The sequence below is a fragment of the Xiphias gladius genome, chromosome 18 (genome assembly GCF_016859285.1).
Source record: "Xiphias gladius isolate SHS-SW01 ecotype Sanya breed wild chromosome 18, ASM1685928v1, whole genome shotgun sequence".
NCBI lineage: Eukaryota > Metazoa > Chordata > Actinopteri > Istiophoriformes > Xiphiidae > Xiphias > Xiphias gladius.
In genome coordinates, this window is record NC_053417.1 from 19,754,022 (window position 1) to 19,773,487 (window position 19,466).

Below are 19,466 nucleotides of genomic sequence, written 5' to 3' on the forward strand. Positions count from 1 at the left end.
TATGCTTTTATAGAAGAGGAAGTGAACTTGAGGGTTTAGGCAGAAGGACCCTTGAGCATATACTTGTCTTTGTAGTGTAAAATATCCTAAAGAAACATAAAACCTGACTGGTCGTGTTCATTGAGGGCGTAGCTTGTAGCTGAACTTAAGTGTAGTGCTATCACTCTCTTATCAGTATCATACAGCGGGTTGAGTCTTGAGCAGCACTTCTTAGTCGCAATTTCCATGGAAAGAACTAATGGGCAGATCAGTTTTATGCTGAACACAGCAATATTCCCCACAAGCAATCACGCAGAAATCCAGGAAGAATTCTGAAGGTCAACAAACAGTCCACTCTCAGACACACAGTGACCACAACATAACCCACAAGTTTAAAAAACTCAATTCTTTTTATTAAATTTCTATCTTTATGTAATCTGTATATATAAAAGTTCTAAAGCCATCAGCCTGAGACTAAGACAGACAGAGAGGCGATCATGTGTTTCCGTTTAGTCCTCATTATTCCATGACCAGTGGCCTGTGTGACACAGACGTCCGTTACCAAAACTGTAAAAACGGGAGACCCATGAAAAGAACCACACAATGACATCTTGTGTAGTTGGAGTGATTAGAAGTAGTCCATGATGAAACAAGCTTGTTGACCTTGTTAAGGAGTAAGCAGAATAAATAACATCAACGTTGGCTTGCCCTCAGTTCAGGCTGCCACAGTCTCTCTTTGTGCTCCACTGAGAAACGACACTAGCACCAGGCCTTTGTTTTGTTTTTTTTTTTTTGTTTTTTTTGGAGAGTTGGGTGATGAATGCTAGAGCGATGGCATTCCCAGTCACACCCACAGTGTGGATTTAATGTACACTACATGCATTTCCCTGTTCACACATGTAAAATTACACGTGTGAATGATGTGTAAGAACGACAGGGAGATGCAGAGTTGTGTATCCATCATAATGTAATACTATGTTCATTTTTTGAGTTTGTAAACCATCATCTCATTTGTTATTAAACATATATATATCGACCACATACAAGTAATATTCTGATTCATGATTTTGAACATAGCATATTTTTCCATCACTACCATTAATACCATTTTTTTTTGCAATTCTCTTAAATACAGTATTTTACATGTCAGATTAAATACGGCTTAGTGTGCATGGGTGTGCGTGGATTGGGGCTAATGCATCGGAGTTCTTTTTCCACTTGGTGCCACTGGCACTATTACTTGTGTTCCGTGATGTAGGGCTGGGCTCTCTATAGAGAAACATATACTCCACAACACCTGCAAGGACCAACACATAAGGTTTGTCTGTGTTCAGTCACTGTCGCTGGTTTCGCTGCTCGGGTCTCCCTGCACCTTGCTGCGGTGCTGCATGGCCCGGTGGTAGGCCACCTGCACTGATTTGCGGATGTTTGATTTCCTGCCCTCCAGCATCTTCTCCTTGTCCAGCTCCTGGTCCACTCCGAGCGGCACCAGCTTAGAGCGCGGCAGCCACTGCCTGCATGCACACAAATACATATACAGTCAAGTGTTAAACTTTTTCCCCCCCATCAGAGGTACAGTGCATTTAATTTATAGTTAAACATGCATTAAAAAAAAGCTTGTTAATGTGAGAAAAAAATAAGTTCTCTGAAGGAAAGACAGGCCAAGTCATTTCAAGTAGAAGATAAATAGGATAGAAGATACATTTTTTTCTTTTTTAAACTCCTGGGTTTAGGCACTTTACAGGGTATGACTACAAGCAGTTGACTTTCTGAATGCACACTAAAGGGATCATCCCAGTGGTTAATAATGACAAACGTCGTTGTCATCAAGTTTCTCACGTTGGAACTTAGAAGCAAACCTTGAGCATGAGTAACTGTGCAGCACAGAATGACCTAAAAGAATGTGTGGTCTTTCCCTCCACTTCTATTCGCAAAAACCACGTTTGCCCTATTTTTGCAAAATTTTCTGTCGTCTTGCACGTCAGTACAAAGAGTGCAGGTTCCTTTGAAGTAATACAACAGAGTATCTTGTATGCACACATCCAGTGACATCAGAAGCCTACTTTGCTTGTCTCTTGTATATTATTTTAAATTTCATCATCATCCTGGAAAGACAGTCTGTCAGTGAGAACAAACAAGGTAGAGACAAAACTTGAGAATAATTAGTGACAATAAAATTAGTGAACTGAAAAAGACGAGTCAAGATGACCCAGAGCACTGACCAGGTTCTCTTGTTGTCAAAGAAGAGAACCAGGAAGAGGTGTTCCCTGGCTTCCTGGGTCATTTGCTCCCCGAGTTTCAGCACATCCAAAGGGGGGACAGGGATTGGGACGCCCCGGTGGAAAACCCCCTCCCTGGGCATCTTTGGGTCTATTATCTGCAGGCAAAGGGTGGCAAGATAGGGATTACAAATACAGTCATTAACCTACAGAATGCCCTATTTGTGTTGTTTATTGGTGGCTCACCAGAGCAGGGTATGAAGGATATCCTCTGCACTTGGCCCACACCAGGTCCAGAGCTTCCAGAGAAGAATAGTCATCAGATGTCATCCAGCATCCTGACCTGGCCCGGCCACGCACTACTGACCGGGAACAGGAGGACAGTCACCATTATGAAACAGCACTTTCAGCCACTGTAATGATAAACTGTTTCTGTAATGACACCACTGAATTGTTTATTAAGGATCCAGTTACAAGACTGGGTTAGAGCTGCATTGGGTGTCCTAAGCAGATGTCTAGGTTTCCATTTGAGCTTGAACATGCAACACTTTCACTGCAGCAGCTGCCAGGCCTATATTTAGGCCTGGCCTTTCCTATTACCTAAGCTGCTCATGAGTCATTCTAAGCTTTTTCATTAGAATTTTAACTTTTCACAGGAAATCCAGCACTGACAAGAAAATAAGTAGCTGTGTCCTGCAAGTACCCTTGTACTAGCTTTGATATGTGCTACTGTGTGGTTCTGTTTTGATTTTTGTACCATAAGGACCAATTCTGTCCGGTTTCTTTTTTGGTGGAATAAATAGGAAGGTTGATCATTTTTGGTATGAATTGTTGTCACAAAAACAAAGTTAAAACAGAAAACAAAACAGAATATCATAGAATGCAAGGGGCACTGCATGTTTAATTTATTAAGTCAGGCTCCAGGAAAATGTAAAAGACATTATAAGTGGCAAAGCAAGTAAATTAAACTAATTTGTTTGGTTACAGACTTTAAAGATACTGTAGCTTTCCCGTACTGAATTACCAACCACATTAAGTCATTCAATGTCAAAGTAATAAATAGAAGCTTAATGTGTATGGACTGACACATGGGTGTGTGTATGTGATTTGAGTTTGGGTAAATGTGCTTACAATGTGAAACGCCCCGTGATCCGCCAACTGAGTATGAATCATTTTCGGTGCCAGATGTTTCCTCACTGCTGTCTTCCTGGAAGGCAGAGCGAGAGAACGATGCCTTTCCTCTGCCCTGTTTAGAGGGGGTCGTACTGAGAGAGAAGAGAGACAGGACTATAAAGATGCGTATAACTTTGTTAAAAGTGTTTACAATTTGACTGGTCAAAGATGAAACTATAAAATGCAGCTAACCACTCTTGTTGATAAATTAACGGTTGAGGTAAACAAGAAGTTGCTGATGATCTTATTTTCTTGTGGTTTCATATTTTTCCTGTTTAGTGCTACTAAAAACAAAATGCTGCTTAAAACCCATTGTAACCTTTGAGATTAGTACTTGGAAATTTTCTTCCTTACTGAGAGTTGGATGAGAGGATCAGTACCACTCCCCTACCTCTGCATTAATTGTGGAACAATCAAAGCTTAAGATAGTTCCATAGTTAATGTATGATGCATTGTGATTTCTGATTTCTTTATGGCAAGCATTCTCATAAAGAAATCAGGAATTACAGTGGGGAAAACAGCTGGCTCCCTCCAAAATTCATAAAATTTGCCTACCAGCAAAAGTTCAGTAATTAACACACGCTATCTTGTTTTTTTTAATCTGTGCATAAACTAAATGCAAAATATGTCAAGTTGCAGTTTCACAAGGATTTATATGCAGGAAAGGTTTCTTGTTGACCAGCAGCTAGGAGCAGTGACTGCCTAGCGTCCCCGCAGGCTGTCTCGCAACGTCACAGTGAGGAGAAAGCAAATACGTTTATTTCAAAAAATGTCCAATTGTTCTTTTAAAACTGCATCAAATGATTTTTTCTGGCCACTTGGAGGCACAACAAGCTTGCAAACACACTGCTCTTGCATAATATTGCTTTATAAAGTTGGTATGACTAAGATGTCACCTGTTAATCATAAACTTTGTCTATCTGCTTTACGGTGGGTTTACCTGAGCGAGCTTGCTTAAAACAGCTGCCTGAGAGAGCGAGCAGTGGGACTAAAACATAGTAGTAAATTTGTGTTGATGAGCTAAAAGAGGCTAAAAATCTCAATAAGGCTGCAGAGATGGCTGATAAGTCTCTGTGGGTTTGTTACTGCAAATGACCCCTTTCACCTTACACGTAGTCACCTGATTTATTGGTAATAGAAAAACTGTGGATTAGAGGAGCATTGAGGAACAACATGCATATTGCTTTGACAGCCTTGTGAATATACAATTTGTGCACTAATCACCTGGTCCTGTCAGAAGCAGCACTACTGCTGCTGCTGGTTGTGGACTCAGAGTCTGAACTGGAACGAGGGAGACGAGGCTCATTTCTGTACACGCGGAAGCTCTCTGTCACTGGCTGGTTTCCTCCATCAAAGCCATTACTTGGCAAACCTGAAGAAAAGAGAAGAGAGGGGGAAGAGAGCTTGTGACTCAAAGATTGAAAATTATAAGTTCATTGTTCATGTGTCTACTGTACCTGGCAGCAGGTCGTCGTTGTCACTGTCACTGTCAGAGGTGGAGCTGCTGTGGGGGCTGCGGGGCCTCTTCCTCTGCCTGGCTGGTGACAGCAGGGGCAGCTGTGGGGGACCAATAGGGCTTTGGCTTACCCCTGCCCCAGCGTAGCCAGCATCCCTGTTCTTGGGAGGGCGTCCTGGCCTTTTGGGAGGTCCAGTCATTTTTTGATTCTTCTTGGAGAAGAGGACAGATGTCCGACGGCCAACCTCTGGAGCCAGGGCAGACGAGGAAACACTCATATCTTGAAGATGAGAGAGGTTTATAAGTTAGATATGCAAGCAAATGTTTATTACGTTACTTTATTTCACCAGCTGTTATCATTTCCATGTAACACATTAATGATATTTTACATCTTCCTAAACGCACCTTTTCCACCAATCTCCTGGCTGCTGCTTTCTCCCCCCTCGTCGTGGTGTCCTGAAGAGGATGGGTGATGGGGGAGAGAAGAACCCCGGTCTCCTCCTCCCACAGACTCCCGGCCCCCCATGCCGGAGCCTCCCTCCCGCTGGTGTGCAAGCTTCCTCTTGATGACACTGATCTCTTTTCGCAGAGCTTTGGCTCTACGAGACTGACCAATGCTGTGCTTCCCTGAGCTGACCTCGTCAAGACGCGCCTGCAGGTAATGCAGCTGCTCTTCCAGTGGTAGCCGTCGCCTGTTCTCTGGCAGGAGCAGGTCTGTGAGAGGCACAGAGAGAAACAGCTGGTAAACAACTTCAGAGGAAGTAAGGGAGTCTAACACTACTACGGTCAGTATGTTTGGTAGAATTTCTGTGCTACCAGACAGGTGACACCTTTATGCTAGTACCAAATTTAGCGTATCTGCAGGATTCACTAAACTTGATCTGAGGCTGCTCAGAAATGCACAAGGGGCTCAGCAGCACTTAATCTAGTAACAAACATGGATAGAGCTTGCTTTTAAACCAAAGAAATAAGAAGAAGAAAAAGTGAGAAACACAGTTTTCACAAGTAAAGACAATTTGTGATGATGTTTTTAGCTCCTCAGTTGCATGAATGACATGCACCATCTACTGGTAAAGAGGCTTTACTGTGCCAAAGATGTCTTTTCTTTCTATACAGAATATTCTTATTCAGCATCTTAATCCACTCTTAATCCACACACCCTAATACTGTTTCAATGCTTAATGCATGTGACAAGGAAAGTATTGTCACTGACATTCAACAAACATGGAAAAAAAAAAAAAAATCAAAGAGCCTAGAAAGCTAAACTTTTGTATATCCCTATTACCGTTCACTCTTCTTTTAACGTAATCTCTACTAGAACCACAATTCACACTCTGAGCCTTCTATCCCTTTGTGCCATCCAGACACTCCAACTCCCAACCTCCTCCCATCTCTCTTCCACCCTAATTCCATCCGGTATTTCACTCACACTGTGCAATACAGTGAAATGAGGCAGAAGTGTAAATTTTCTTTTAGCTTCTAGCCTGCCAAGTGTTCATGCATTGAGTCTGTCATTTTAGAATATATAGCATCTTCCGCAAATGTAAGGTATTGATTAGCCACAAAATGTGGTTGGACAATACAGAAGTTCTCTTTGCCAAAGATAAAACATTTGAAATATTTTGCCTCTGACCTATTTTTCATTTTTTGTTCATGAAACAACTGCTTTGGCTGCTGAAAACCGAAGTGCAAAATCGCTTACCATCTTCATTAGAAGACAATGGCCGGTCTCTTTCTCTATCCCTGTCTCGCTCCCGCTCCCTCTCCCTCTCCCTTTCTCTCTCTTGGTCACGCTGACTGTCTGGACTCGGCTCTCGGTGGAGGTGCATGCCAGTCTCATAGTCGAAGCCGATCCGTTCAGCTTGGCGCCTGGCTGTTCTTATTACAGCCCCACCCATTTCTCTGAGCCGCAGGGCAGCACGATAAAAGACAGTGTCCTTGGCGTTGTACTTGAGGCAGTTGTTGACAATGAGGCCGAAGTCTGCCTCAAAGGCCTCAAAAGTGAGGTAGCGATGGGACTCCAGCAGATTCCACATGGTCTGGAAATCCATTGGAGTGTCAATATGGTCCAGGTAGTCTGGCACCTGGAGAGTAGTGGGTAGAGATCAGACAGAGGCATCACCTGCACGTTCTGATAACCTTTTGAATTTCCAATGCAGATTTGAGTGTGAAGTCACGAAAGTTGTTATTGGTATGAAACTTAATTATATCCTTCATTAAATGACAGTTCAGGACTGGAGTCGGACCCTCAGACAGTTTTAACAATAAAAACTGGCCATTATAAGTTTCATAAAAGGTAGAATTTGACAGAGGTGTAGTACTAGTTTGCATTAAAATGTTAAGGCGTGCCTAAGAAAGAGGCCAGGGAGTTTATTATACAAATAAGTATTGTACTGTATCAATAAATTATTACAAATAAATAATAAATGCAATAGAACAAATAAGGGGAAGATAAACATAAATAAACCAATTTTATCAAATTCAATAAAAAAAATCACATTGATATGAAAAGCGGTCACAAACTTAAATCAATTATGCAAACGTCTTGTGTGTGTATGTGTGTGTGTGTGTGTGTGTTTGTGTGTGTGTGTATGAGTGAGTGTGTGTGAGTGAGAGACTATGTGCGTTTACCTCTGCCAGTGGTACAGGCTCAGTGAAAAAATTGTTCGTGTCTCTTTCCTGTAACTGTTCCAACGTACTCCTCAACAGCACCAGGAAAGGAGTCAGCTGCATCTCCAACGCCATCTGCTGCACTTTAATCTGAACACAGACACATTTTTTTAACAATGTGCAAGTGCTGACTGAATGAATAAAAAGTGCAGGGTTGTGTACTCTGTGCGGCAGGAACTGTGTATTTACGTGTGTGCACCACTTCAACTCAAATGTATGTGTGTATCCACACCCCATGTGACAGCACTAGGTTGCTTGTATTTAAGGAAAAGGCAAATAGGGGAATGACCACAAATTGTATGATGAATGTGCACTAATGTAGATCGGAAAAATTAGCTCATGACTGTTTTTGCATCCGAATCTTAAATGTTGGCTATGTCAGAGCTTCCCAGCAGCACATTACCCTCCCACGCACCCCAGACCTGACCACAACAAATAAATTCTTATAATTAATTTTGGCACCTATTGCTTGTATTAAGCTTTTGGTTAGTGACAGATATAAATTTAATTTCTGTCTCACCGTCTCCCTCTTGAGTTTTTCCCTCTTGCGGATGAGCTCCACCAGTAGCCTGGCTCTCTCTAGGTCGTGCCTCAGTCTCTGCCATGCCTTCAGCTGCTCCTTTAAAGCAGTCTGTTTCTCCTCGCTGTCCCTCTGCAACACCAGTAAGCATAACCCCACAAACATGTTAAGACAACTGAATGAGCGAGTATAGAATTATGATAGTATACCGTAAAATTTCTTACTGAAGGAAGCTGCGACGAAGGTTGTGGTGGGAGTGGGTCAATATGTCGTTGTGACTGCAGGTGGGTTTGGAGCCGGCGCAGCAGAGGTACACCATTGCGACTCTGCCTCTTCAGGGTCCAGTAGCTGTGAAGTCGTTGCATGAACTGGCTCTTCCTGGGTACCGTCAAATTACTGGTGATTTTGCTGAGCCTGGAGATAAACAAACACTACTTTATCTCTTGTACTCCCGTGTCATAGATGAAAAACTTTCTTTATTGTGGTATGGGAAGTCTCTTCTGCTCCAGGAGGTAAGGGTGATTAACAGAACAGCACCTCTGGAGATTGTTATAAAATGAACAAATGAAGGCACTTGAACCTAAGTCATCCTAACAAGTGATGATTTGGATTCTGGTCAACCTGCTTTTCCACATACTGTTTGGTATAAAAAGGTAAACAGGTATATGTGCCTCTTGGAGCTGCGAAAAAACACATACAGTAAAGGTGCAATAGGCAGTGTGTGTGCCTACCTGTGGGGAGGTATACAGGGCACAGACACCACTGGCGCAGCAGCTCTCCTCTCAGCTAAGATCTTCCTTGCTCTCTTCATCTTCAGCCTGGATTTTGCCTTTGCCCTCTTGGCTCGCTCAGAGCTCCAGCCCTTGGAGTCATCATCGTGGCCGATGCTGGGCTCGTCATCCTCCTCCAGCTCTCCTTCACTGTGGGATGAACCCATACTGGCCCCGCCTACTCCTCCCAAAGGTCGGGCTGATCCTGGCGGTGTGTGGATGTCACAGTAAGCTGTCTTACGGACGCTGAAAGAGGTGCCATTGGCCCCAGTCTCTCTGACAGGCTCCATTTTCATATAGAGGCCTGCCTGCTGGGCACAGGTGACGTGGAAGGCTGTGTAACAGTTGGCTTTGTGACACTGGATGCAGGCACCTGAACCACGCTGCTTGCAGATGTAGCAGGTGAGTTTCCAGCGTGCAGGAGGGATGTGCTCAATACTATCAATCGGCTCCAGAAAGACTGTGTTGGCAAAGCAGACCTAAGGAAAAGCAGCAACATTCACTTTATTGCAATACTCTAATCAAAGGGTTAGGGTAGTAACGAGATAACAGACTGACTGAGTCAGTCATGTACTGCTAAACTGTACATTAACAGATGATATTCAACTGGCTATAGATCATTTTAGTTGTGCTTTGCATTTTATGATTCATGCATCTAGTGCTATTTATCACACCGCTTGCACGTAAAATGTGACCAAAAGAGCTGAGAAAACGTCAATATATGTACAGTACATATATGCTTAATATTCTGACAACATCTCTGTTGCATCCCTGTATCATCCTCACAGTCTTGGAATGTGTAAGCACGAATTACTAAGATAAAATCCTAATGCACTGTGGAAAATTGAAGAGCCTCTGATTCTGAGGGAGATGGAGACTAATACTGAAATCTACGTGAAGGACAGATTGAACAATGCAGAGCGCCTCAATATCTGCATGATTATTTAATTCTAATCAAACATGCATGTGGTGGTGTATGAATTTACCTCTGGGATCCAGAGGGCGCACACTACGTGTGCCCAGCGCGCATCGTCTGTCTGTTTAAAAGCTCCTCCCTTGTTGGGACAGAGAGCACAGTCCACAGCTCGACTTGGAGACTGCAGGCAACGACGACATAGCCACTGGCCCTCTGGGATGTAGGGCACGCCATAGCACTCTTGGTGCACCGCCAGGTTACACATGTCGCAGAACAGGATCACATTGCTGTTCTGACACTCTCCATCGTTACAAATGCAGCAGACAGCATCTTCATCAATTAGGGTACTGGGGTCTGCCTGAGAGAAAGGAGCATGAGGAGAGATCAGATTCTCTATATATGTTTCAGTGTTAAAATATCATCTTCCTCTTAGTATACAAATTCAGCTACCTTGTTGTGGCTCTCAAAGTAGGACTCCTTCTCTAAGCGGTCCATGAGGTACTCAAAGACCTCCTGAGGTATGGGTGTCACACCATCACGCCGCCGCTTGTCGTTCATGATGTCAAGCCAGATGTAGTCCTCCTCATCAATGTCATACTCTACCTCTTCATCCAGCTCCTCCACAGACTTATCGATGTACCTGAACGCCAGAGAAGAGAAAAACATGTATTATTATATACACGGGGAGAAAAGCATGTCATTATTTGGGAGTGTAGGATTAGCACCCACTTCACCTTTCTGTAGAAAAAGGAAATAATGAAAGAATAATATGAGAAATCTGAGGTCAATTTACTTTCCTGGTACATGCACAACAATGAGCTGCACAACTGCAAACGTGGTGACTGTGTAGTTGTGTGCTTAAATATTTCCAAATCTATTTTCTGTATAAAAGCAGGTGCCTCCTCTATACATGCACCCCAATAAAAATTGCCTTTGCCTTTAATATGCCTGCCATGTACTTAACAAATAATTCCGCCTCTAATTATTATACCTGCTATGTAATTATTAATGAACCAGATTATACTTCTCAATGCAGACCTGTAGTAAGATGACGGCCGGGGAGGGGCGTCAGGTCTCTCTTGGTCCAGCTCTCTGAACACCGCCTCAGGGAGCTTGACTGCAGGCCCGGACTGAGCGCTGTGATGATGCGATGAGCCATCCTTCTTCTTTTCTTTACTCTTATGCTTCCCAGATTTTGGGGTGGCTTTGCCCCCATTAGAAGATGGGATATCTGGCCGGTCCTTGCCGCTCCCTCCTAACTCGCTACCTCCGGCTCCACCGTCACTACCGTTACAAACACCTCCACCACTCCCACCAGTACCAGGCGGGGGAGTATCCTCTGCATCACTGTCTTCCTCCGACACCACATCAATGTTCTCAAAGATACTAATGCGATGAATGCGTCCTTGAATCTCCAGTTCCACCATGCGCTGTGCCTGGGCATAGGTCATTGTCTCTCTGCCGGGGGAGTGAGAACGCTCGGACCGGTTGGGGCTACCAGGGGTGTTCCCCCCGTGCCCCGGTCCTCCACCTCCATTGCCTCCACCATCATCTGTATCTCCTGACCCGGCCAGTGATGCACGAGGAGGCCGCCCCTTTCTCTTCTTCTGGGGTACAGCCTGTGCAGGAGTTGGGTTGTCATGGTCATAGTGGTAAAGGTGATACTCAATGCCACTGTAGCTCTTGTAAACCTTACGGCAGGTCTCCACTGGGCACTCATAAGGGGGCTTGGTGGCCCGCAGATTGTGACAAAATGTCTTTACGTCAAAGTCCAGCCCCATTGTGCCAACAGCCACTGCTGGGACAGATGCTGTACAGGATTACATCTGAAACAGGGGAACACAAAGAACCACAGCAGGATCAATTCCAGAGACTCCATTCTGACTGCTATGTTAGGGGTTCATAATACACGAGTTACATATTAACTACTACCACTGAACTGTAGCTGTTAGAGACACCAGTCTAGACAAGTCGTGCCTGCATATTGTGCACCTGTTATGGTGCAGTCACGTGACCACGATCCCCACTCTCAATAGCAAACAAATTGTTATGTTCTGTCACTGAAATAACAGGTGCGATTTAGGTCAATATTTGTTGCTCCTGCTGCTAACTGCGGTTACGTTCAGTTATCGTGCAGTGAAACAAACGGCTCAACAGTAATTCTTGTTGGCAGTAAATTTAAGCGTGTTTACAGCCCATAGCTTAGAAAAAAGGCAGGCGAAACAGTACACAGGTCAAGTTTAGCTTGAAAACACCTAAGCTAACCAGAGGACTTAATGCATTCTAGTCCAGCTAACGTTAGCCGTAGCATTTTGCTGCAGCTTCCTCCTTAAACAATGAAACATTGCAGCCTGGCGCTGCTAGCCAGCAAGCTAACAGCAACTAGCAAACAACAACAACAATTCACTTCCCAAATAGCATAGCTATAGAGAATACAGCCACCTCTGACAAGTCAGTGTTACAAACTAGCTTTTTTCAACTGCCTGTTAATTTTTCATCTTAATCGAAGCTGAGTGTTTCATTCAGCCCGGCAACGTTAACTAGTTGGTTTAATTCGCGTGCTAAATTGTAGCTGTATTCACAGGGCAGACGTTAGCTACACAAAGAAAGGCGTCCCTTTAACGTAACAGAGCATTTTTGGTACAATCAGCAACAACTAATAAACAAAAGAGTGTTTGAAGTTACATACACTGTAGCCTGACTGTAACTTAGACGACCACTCAGCCCTCTACAGTGTTTCCCTCCACAATGACCTCATCCTGTGAATACCAGACCCTGAGCAGCAAAATGACAATATAAGGTCTGGTTTCGCGCGTTTACCAAACTACTATATCATACGTGATCGGGGTTATTATTTGATCAAATATCTAAGGTTTATCAACCAATTGGGTCTCCTCCTCTGTTGTGAAATAGCCCTGAAATGTGCGATACGAGGAAAAAAAAAAAGCCAGACTTATTTTGTTTTAGGGCTTTACTACTTCGTGTGTTGTGTTTTTATTGTTACTAAAACAACAAAATTACGTCTACGGTGAGCTTACAATAGTCAAAATGTGACCCAATTCTGCCAGAAAACGAGCCTTCAACCGTTTATCGCTACAGATCTGAACTAACGTTATAAACACTTACTACTCCACGTTCCTCAAGACTGCGTGCCTCGGAAACCTCACACCAGATCGGAAGGGCTGCGGATCGTTTTTAATACATTAGATAATCCCAGACGAGATCGCAGGAAGCGTAGGTACATTGAAATGATTTTATGAAACAACATAAGACCCCGATCATTTCATTGTGTTGGGAATAATTCAGAAACTCGGTTGAACAAAAGGGGCAACCATTGCTGCAAACGTTACGCCTCAGACGCGAGTTGACACATTCGCCACACAAAGCAGGCGCTATCTCTCGACTTTGGTGTTAAAACAAAGCACGATTGTCTATTTTAACCAAGATTTCATAATAACATAAATGATACTCTCTCCTTAACGTTTACTAGATTATTTATTTTTCGTTTATACTCGACCGATATTTTCCCAAATGTTATTTTGTATTGAATGTCGCGAATCTGTGGCTTAGTTTCAAAGATGTCGGGCAGGGCTGAGTGTGAATATCATTTTCAAGTAAGTCTATAAAACTTGCACATCCTCTATTTAGGGAAAAATATACCCACTCTCGATTGAGAATTTGTGATTGAATTCATTCCGTTTTTTTTTCCAACTCAATGTTACATCAGCTTATTCAGATATGTACTTTTCCTAAAATATGGCCTCAATAAATTCAAAGGGGAATAAAAACAATGACACAAGGCATCAAGCACAAAATAATATTTATTTCTCTCTCAACATACAGTCTGTGATTAGAGTGCAGCAAGGTAGGGTGGGGTAATGCAGTGGGACATACAGCAGGCAGAAGCAATCCCACACAGTTTAAATACAAGCCTCTGACAATCAGCGCACATTCACCAGGGGGCAATGCTGTCCAGAGAGAAGTGAGATGAGCAGACTAGGAACTGTCAGGGCATCTCCCCCTCGGTGCATTTCAGATCTCAGTTTTACCACTGCACCCAAATAAATATGGCAACAATAGTCCTTCCCTCTTCTGCTCGTGATGAGTTTGCAGTGAGGGAGGTGGAACAAAACATACCAGATACAAGTGACAGAGAACAGAAATCTCTTACTACTGGAAGTATTTCACCAAAGCAGAAGACTCTGCATAATATCCTATAAAAGTCCAATTCAAACTGAATTGATGGAATAATATACATCAAAGCAACCCCTCCAACACCGCCACCACCACCACCACCACCATCATCATCACCCCGGAACAGTCAAACAAACAAAATGTACAAATATAAACTACAAGAAAACTGTACAATTCACAGCTTGGAAGGATTGGGGTGCCGCAACCTTTCAAATGTGTTGTGGAGATGTGAAATTTTTAACCATAGTAGCTTTATTGTTTATCTTTGCCTTGTGGAACATGAAAAGTTGGCCATGCTTGTCAGTGATAAAAAAAGTACAGGCGGTGAAACCCACTATATACACACTGTAGGAAACACTTTAACATAGGTTAGAATTAAGGGAGACTATCTGTTGTGCAAATCTCCCACATCAAGTATCATTTGAATTTTGCAATATATTACTGACAAGAGAAAAAAAAAAAAAAGGCTGTCATCAAAGCAACCTGGGAAATCAACACATCATCAAAATTTCCACAAGGCAATAACACTGCTTTGTGAGCATCTCATTTGTTAATTTAATTTGAAGAGTCTTATGTTTAAGTACCATCTTGTGTGAATAGAATGCGTAACTGTACAGTGGAATCACCACAGACGATAGCAGCATCAAAAATCAAGCTTTAAGCATCAAATAAGTTAAAAACATCAGACTTAATTGGTGATTGCACAGAACATTTTATATACAGTGTATGCTGAGTAATAGAACAGCCAAGTTGAAGGAACATTTAGCAGTAGTGAATTCAGAGTTTGCTGGGTGATATGTAATATTTATACTTTGCCTGGTAACTTCTGTCTGTTGCTTAGTGATTTGTTACTTTGTTCAACTTTTCAGCTTGCTCCCGCTGCACACATCAGAGATAAGGCTTGTGGCAAGGCCACGATCAAAGCTTTGTGGATGGGGTTAAATTGCACTTTTAAGCCTCAAGCCGTCACATATTAACTGCTACATTCTGATCAGAACACTACCAGAGGCATATACTGTAGAAAGAACTATGTACAGTATATATGGCTCCGGACACTGCCTTTCCTCTGAGCACAAGGCTACAACACTGACAACTCTTCTGCTGTCCAACACATCTGTTGTCTTTTCAAAAAGAGGCTGTGTCCAACTGAACCATTCGACCTGAAAGAGTGGATTTTGGCTGCTGGCGTAATTATTTTTCCTCCTCTCATCAGTCGTACATTAACGATTTGTTTCTGCAAGGCAACGGTACATCTCACCACTATGGCATTCCATCTGTCACAGGGGTGGAAAGTAAACAAGGGTTAAAACATGATTTTTATTATTTAAATAAGAGCATATACTGTGTTAATAGTGCAGTACTACAAGGGCATTCATATGTAAACCAAAAACAAAAGTGTCTGTAATGCATTAAAAAGAGATTTGCACGCAAGCTACCACCAATTAAAATAACTTGGATGCAGACATGCTTTGTTTCACAGAGGAAAAGAAAATTATAAATCAATGTTCAAGGCACTACATTCCTTCACATATTTTCATCATAAATACTGTTCCTGTTTCAAACCACTGGTATTTGGATTCCAATGTAGTGTTTAAAGTGTACATAAAACAGAGAAAGGCAAAATCAACGTGAAAACGGCAGTAATGAAGAATATAGTGATATATGTTTTCATGACTGCAGACAAAATGTCTTGTATGGCTGAGTTTAGTCAAGACCAAAGCCAAGAAGCATTAGGTATTCAGACATACTTAACATGTACTGTATAGTATACACACATACATACATGCACGCGCGCGCGCACACACACACACACACACACACAAAATTTACTACAGATATATGTGTTATATAAAGAATATCAACACTCTCATGTTATTTACAATATTAGATAATGTACAGTTGTGGCTGTGGTGAACCAGCCCAGAGTTGACTATCCTGCGGGTACACACTGACAAATTCTGGTTAGCAGATTAGGTAGTCCTAGTGATTTTCGGACAGGGGCCATTCTCGGGGTTGTGCATGACCAGAGGGTAGGCTTGGATCCCTGGGTTTGCCATTGTGCCATAGGGCATCGTTCTAGTTGCACCAAGCAGGCCTACAGGACCCACAGACCCTACTGGACTAGGCATGCCGGGCCACTGCTGAGGGTAAAGAGGACCGGGAACCATCCCGCCATAGGACCCTGCTGGCAGAAGGTACCCAGGAGTGAGCATTGCTGAGGAGTGAGGAGCTAGGTTTGGGGGCATACCAGGGCCTAAAGCAGCAGTCAGGGGGCAGGAAAGAGGCAACTGGAACTTGCTGGGACCAACATGGCATTTCATCTGGAACAGAAGGGAGTTGTTTTACTAAATATATTGCCTAAGACACCTCATAATTACATCAAATGTAATAGATCACAGTACAATGATGCTAAATCATCTATTACTGAGTGCACATCTCCATTTCAAATACCTCATGTGTAGCTGCTCCCATGGGTGGCGCTCTGCATCCCAGGTCCCGCTGGCGTCTCTGCTGTTTGATCTGGTTCAAGGTGGGTCGCGGTTGATTGGCTGCCGCAACAGTCTCTTTTGTCCAGTCATCCACCAGTTTGTGAAGATCTTCAGTGAATGTGCCTCTCTTGTTGTTGCTGTTGTTCGTCTGGACCTGAGCAAGCCGTGTGATTGGCTGAGGAGATGGTGAGGGTGTGGCTGTGGTGATTGACTGCTGTGTCTGACTGGAGGCTGCCTGAGCTGTGGTGGTGCTGAGAGAAGACCCTAAAAAGACATCAAAGTCTTAAAAATCTGCCCAGTCAAAAAAGAATGATTTTCAAATCAGTTGGCTACTGTATGGCATAATTTCAGGCTTTTGACTCAATGAATCTATAATATCACCTTCATGAAAGCCTACTTTTAATACTGAGAATAGTTAGTTTTGTTGAAACCAGAGTAAATGTATTTACAGCTACAACTGTATTATATTTTGCCAACATAGGAGCCAAAAGATTGCCACATAAACGACTTAGATGAGTAATTATAGACACATGAAATGTTTGATATGCAAGCAAAGACAAAATTCAGCAATCGAGGCATGTAGGCACACTGTCATGCAAAAAAAACAACAACAAATGTACATTAATGCAACAATCTGTAGAGTACCCATATTTTCAACAAGAACCACCAGATTTTCAAAGTACCAAAACAATAAAGAGAAAATAAAGTGCACATACAAACATGGAGTATGGATTACTAAAATAGTGAGGACAGAGTAAGAAAGACAGAGAGAAGGAAAGTAAATGAGATAGTTACTACTACTGCGATCTTTGCCTAGACATAGTCGTTTCAGAGTGGACCCTATAAAAAGGTAAAACAGCACAAGACAGAAACAGTTAGGCCAGAACACACTGCACACCACAAGTATGTGGACAAGCTGCTTCAAAAGCACATTGAGCTATCAAAAACAATCAGGGAGAGAGAAAGAGGAAAGGACCACAAGGGGTTTAAAAATCAGTGAGGAAGACTGGAAGAAAGAGCCTAAGTGTTCTCTCTAAAATGGGAAATCATTTGAAAAGCTGACTATTACAAAGTGTACCTGACAAGCCTAAGAAAGAGAGCACACCTGGCCTTCATTTGTGATGTATCAAATTCATCAGTTCTTGCATTCTAACGACCTTGTCCTGATGGAGACCATCTGATTTTATGCTGCCTTGTAAATAAACTTACTGACAACGTTTCCTTTTTTTTTTTTTAAACAATGTTGTGTTGGACAGAATTCTGGTAAAGTAAACTCACTATTATCTTAATTACCTTTACAAATAATGTGTGGGATCATTTTTGATTTATTTATAAGATTTAGTGTGAACTATTGGTCCATTAGTTGGTAGGGAGAGATCATTACAGGATAATAGTGTTTTCTAAGAAAGGAAGACTGGAGCCTGGATTAAAAAGACTTTCCTTTGTCGATGTGAGAATGCCTGTGAAACAAAATGTGAAACCAAAATAAATTAAACTTAAAACTGAAAGAGCACACAGATACTACCTGGAATTCATCAGAGTCAGCACTTTTCAGAAACATGCAGGTAACTCAAGAGAGGTAGAAGGAGAAAAAAAAAAAGAAAAAAAAGTAGTAACATTGATGATACAGCCCTTCATATGGCGGAGCAAGTCTCCATCAGTGCCCTGACTGGCGCCTGCACCATGCACGTCTTCTCCGTCCAAACATGAGGGACAGAGAGCGCTCTCCTCTACCACAGCAAAGGGCCCTGCCTATCAGGGAAGGGCTTGGGGGGGGTTTCTCTGTGTTAGTATACACAGGATTGCTGACTGGGGCAAAGTGCCTTGACTTGGGAGATGTTATCAAAATTAACAGTGGATGGAAAAACACAACAAATAAATAGAGTAAAAAGGCTTTGGCATTCTCTCTCTCTCTCTCTCACACACACACACACACACACACACACACACACACACACACACACACACACACACACACACACACACACACACTCCCAAACGAACAAGCACTTGTACAAACAGGCAGAGTTTCTTGTTTCAGATCTGACCTCAGGCCCATGTTTGGAGAGGACTAGCCATTCACAAGCCCCAGTGTGCTTTTGGGGTCTGTATTTTAAAGCCAGAAGCAATGCACAAGGCAGAGGAGAGGGACGGGGCATTGTACCCACAAATGAATGGTTATGAATGTTACTGTGGTTCTGTGATTGTGGATAATTGCCAGAGGAAAGACTGTGTACAGGTAAGTACCTACAGTTATTATTATTATTAATATTAAATATTGTAAGTATTGGAGGTCACACATACAGATGAATAAGAGGCATGCACAATCTGGAAATGTTTCCTCTTCCATCCTCATGCCAAGACACTGAACGGTGGCCAGACTCTTTAGGGTCATTTTGAAATGATAGAACCAGTAATTACTCTTTTTGCTCTATTGCACTCTTTCCGACCACCAGAGACAGTACTTACACCAGGACTAATACCAAAATCGTTACGTATTACTCACAGAACACTGTGAGAATGTTGGTAAAATGGCCACTGCAAAAGGATTACACATGGCCATAATCACGCTGTATACGTGCACAAATGCACGATAAATCACATTTTGTTCCGGTGCAGCTATCAAAGAGACTATCCAGCAATTCAGACCAGGAGGTGGACACACTCAGAGTTGCACTTTATATTAAGAGGTAGAGGAAATACTCTGAACCTGTATCCATCAATAATATTTTCAACAATACATTTAGAATGCCACTGCCTTATTACTAAGATATAGCATCTTATTTCAGCATAACAAACAAAACAACAAATCAGACTGCCGAAACCTAGTTGTCATCTCAACATGGGATCTAAATGCCTAAGCAAGGCATAACGGGTCTGAAGTCATCCTGCAACTGCTCTGCAGAAATAAGGGATCAAAGAAGTTTGCATGAAATTGAAAATATGTAACTGTCATAATTTATTACTTTTTGCTTGTAGGCCACTCTTTTTAATTTGTTCACTATTTTACATGTCTGCATGTTTTAAGCATGTCTTACATACATTACTGTGTGCCACAGTGCCTTTCGCGATACCACCAC

General features: G+C 42.5%; 2 protein-coding genes across 14 annotated transcripts in view; both read right to left on the reverse strand.

Moving 5' to 3' along the window:
- Positions 1-370: 370 nt before the first annotated feature.
- brpf1 (bromodomain and PHD finger containing, 1) lies at positions 371-12,601 on the reverse strand. 3 transcript variants are annotated; one of them, XM_040152962.1, is made up of 16 exons: positions 12,393-12,601; positions 10,742-11,529; positions 10,154-10,343; positions 9,774-10,061; positions 8,749-9,266; positions 8,242-8,431; positions 8,018-8,149; positions 7,459-7,587; positions 6,530-6,911; positions 5,233-5,541; positions 4,829-5,107; positions 4,596-4,743; positions 3,330-3,463; positions 2,445-2,560; positions 2,202-2,356; positions 371-1,493 (listed from the first exon to the last, which is right to left on the reverse strand). In XM_040152962.1, exons 2-16 carry the CDS (start codon positions 11,482-11,484, stop codon positions 1,310-1,312), a joined length of 3,897 nt encoding a protein of 1,298 aa, XP_040008896.1. In that variant the 5' UTR covers positions 11,485-11,529; positions 12,393-12,601; the 3' UTR covers positions 371-1,309. The 3 variants fall into 3 exon arrangements, with proteins under 3 accessions (XP_040008896.1, XP_040008895.1, XP_040008894.1); XM_040152961.1 differs by having other exon boundaries at positions 2,445-2,557; positions 8,018-8,158; XM_040152960.1 differs by having other exon boundaries at positions 8,018-8,158.
- Positions 12,602-13,520: 919 nt separating this feature from the next.
- LOC120803898 (serine/threonine-protein kinase WNK2) overlaps positions 13,521-19,466 on the reverse strand; it is a 45,934-nt gene continuing 39,988 nt past the window's right edge. For 9 of the 11 annotated variants that reach the window (XM_040152906.1, XM_040152907.1, XM_040152915.1 and 6 more), the window contains 3 exons: positions 17,182-17,226; positions 16,349-16,650; positions 15,201-16,218 (listed from right to left, as the gene is read on the reverse strand). In XM_040152906.1, coding sequence (XP_040008840.1) covers positions 15,868-16,218; positions 16,349-16,650; positions 17,182-17,226 — 698 coding nt within the window. In that variant the 3' untranslated portion in view covers positions 15,201-15,867. Of the gene's footprint in view, positions 15,172-15,200; positions 16,219-16,348; positions 16,651-17,181; positions 17,227-19,466 lie in introns of those variants that run through there. The other 2 variants (XM_040152912.1, XM_040152911.1) reach the window with 2 other exon arrangements.

Excerpts from the sequence above, each read along its gene's own strand:
- brpf1 (XM_040152960.1), bottom strand. The coding sequence starts at position 11,484 with ATGGGGCTGGACTTTGACGTAAAGACATTTTGTCACAATCTGCGGGCC. Across the intron at positions 8,159-8,241 it reads CTTCGTCGCAGCTTCCTTCA|GTGTTGCAGAGGGACAGCGA; the intron begins GTAAGAAATTTT and ends TTATGCTTACTG. Across the intron at positions 7,588-8,017 it reads AAAAACTCAAGAGGGAGACG|ATTAAAGTGCAGCAGATGGC; the intron begins GTGAGACAGAAA and ends GTCTGTGTTCAG.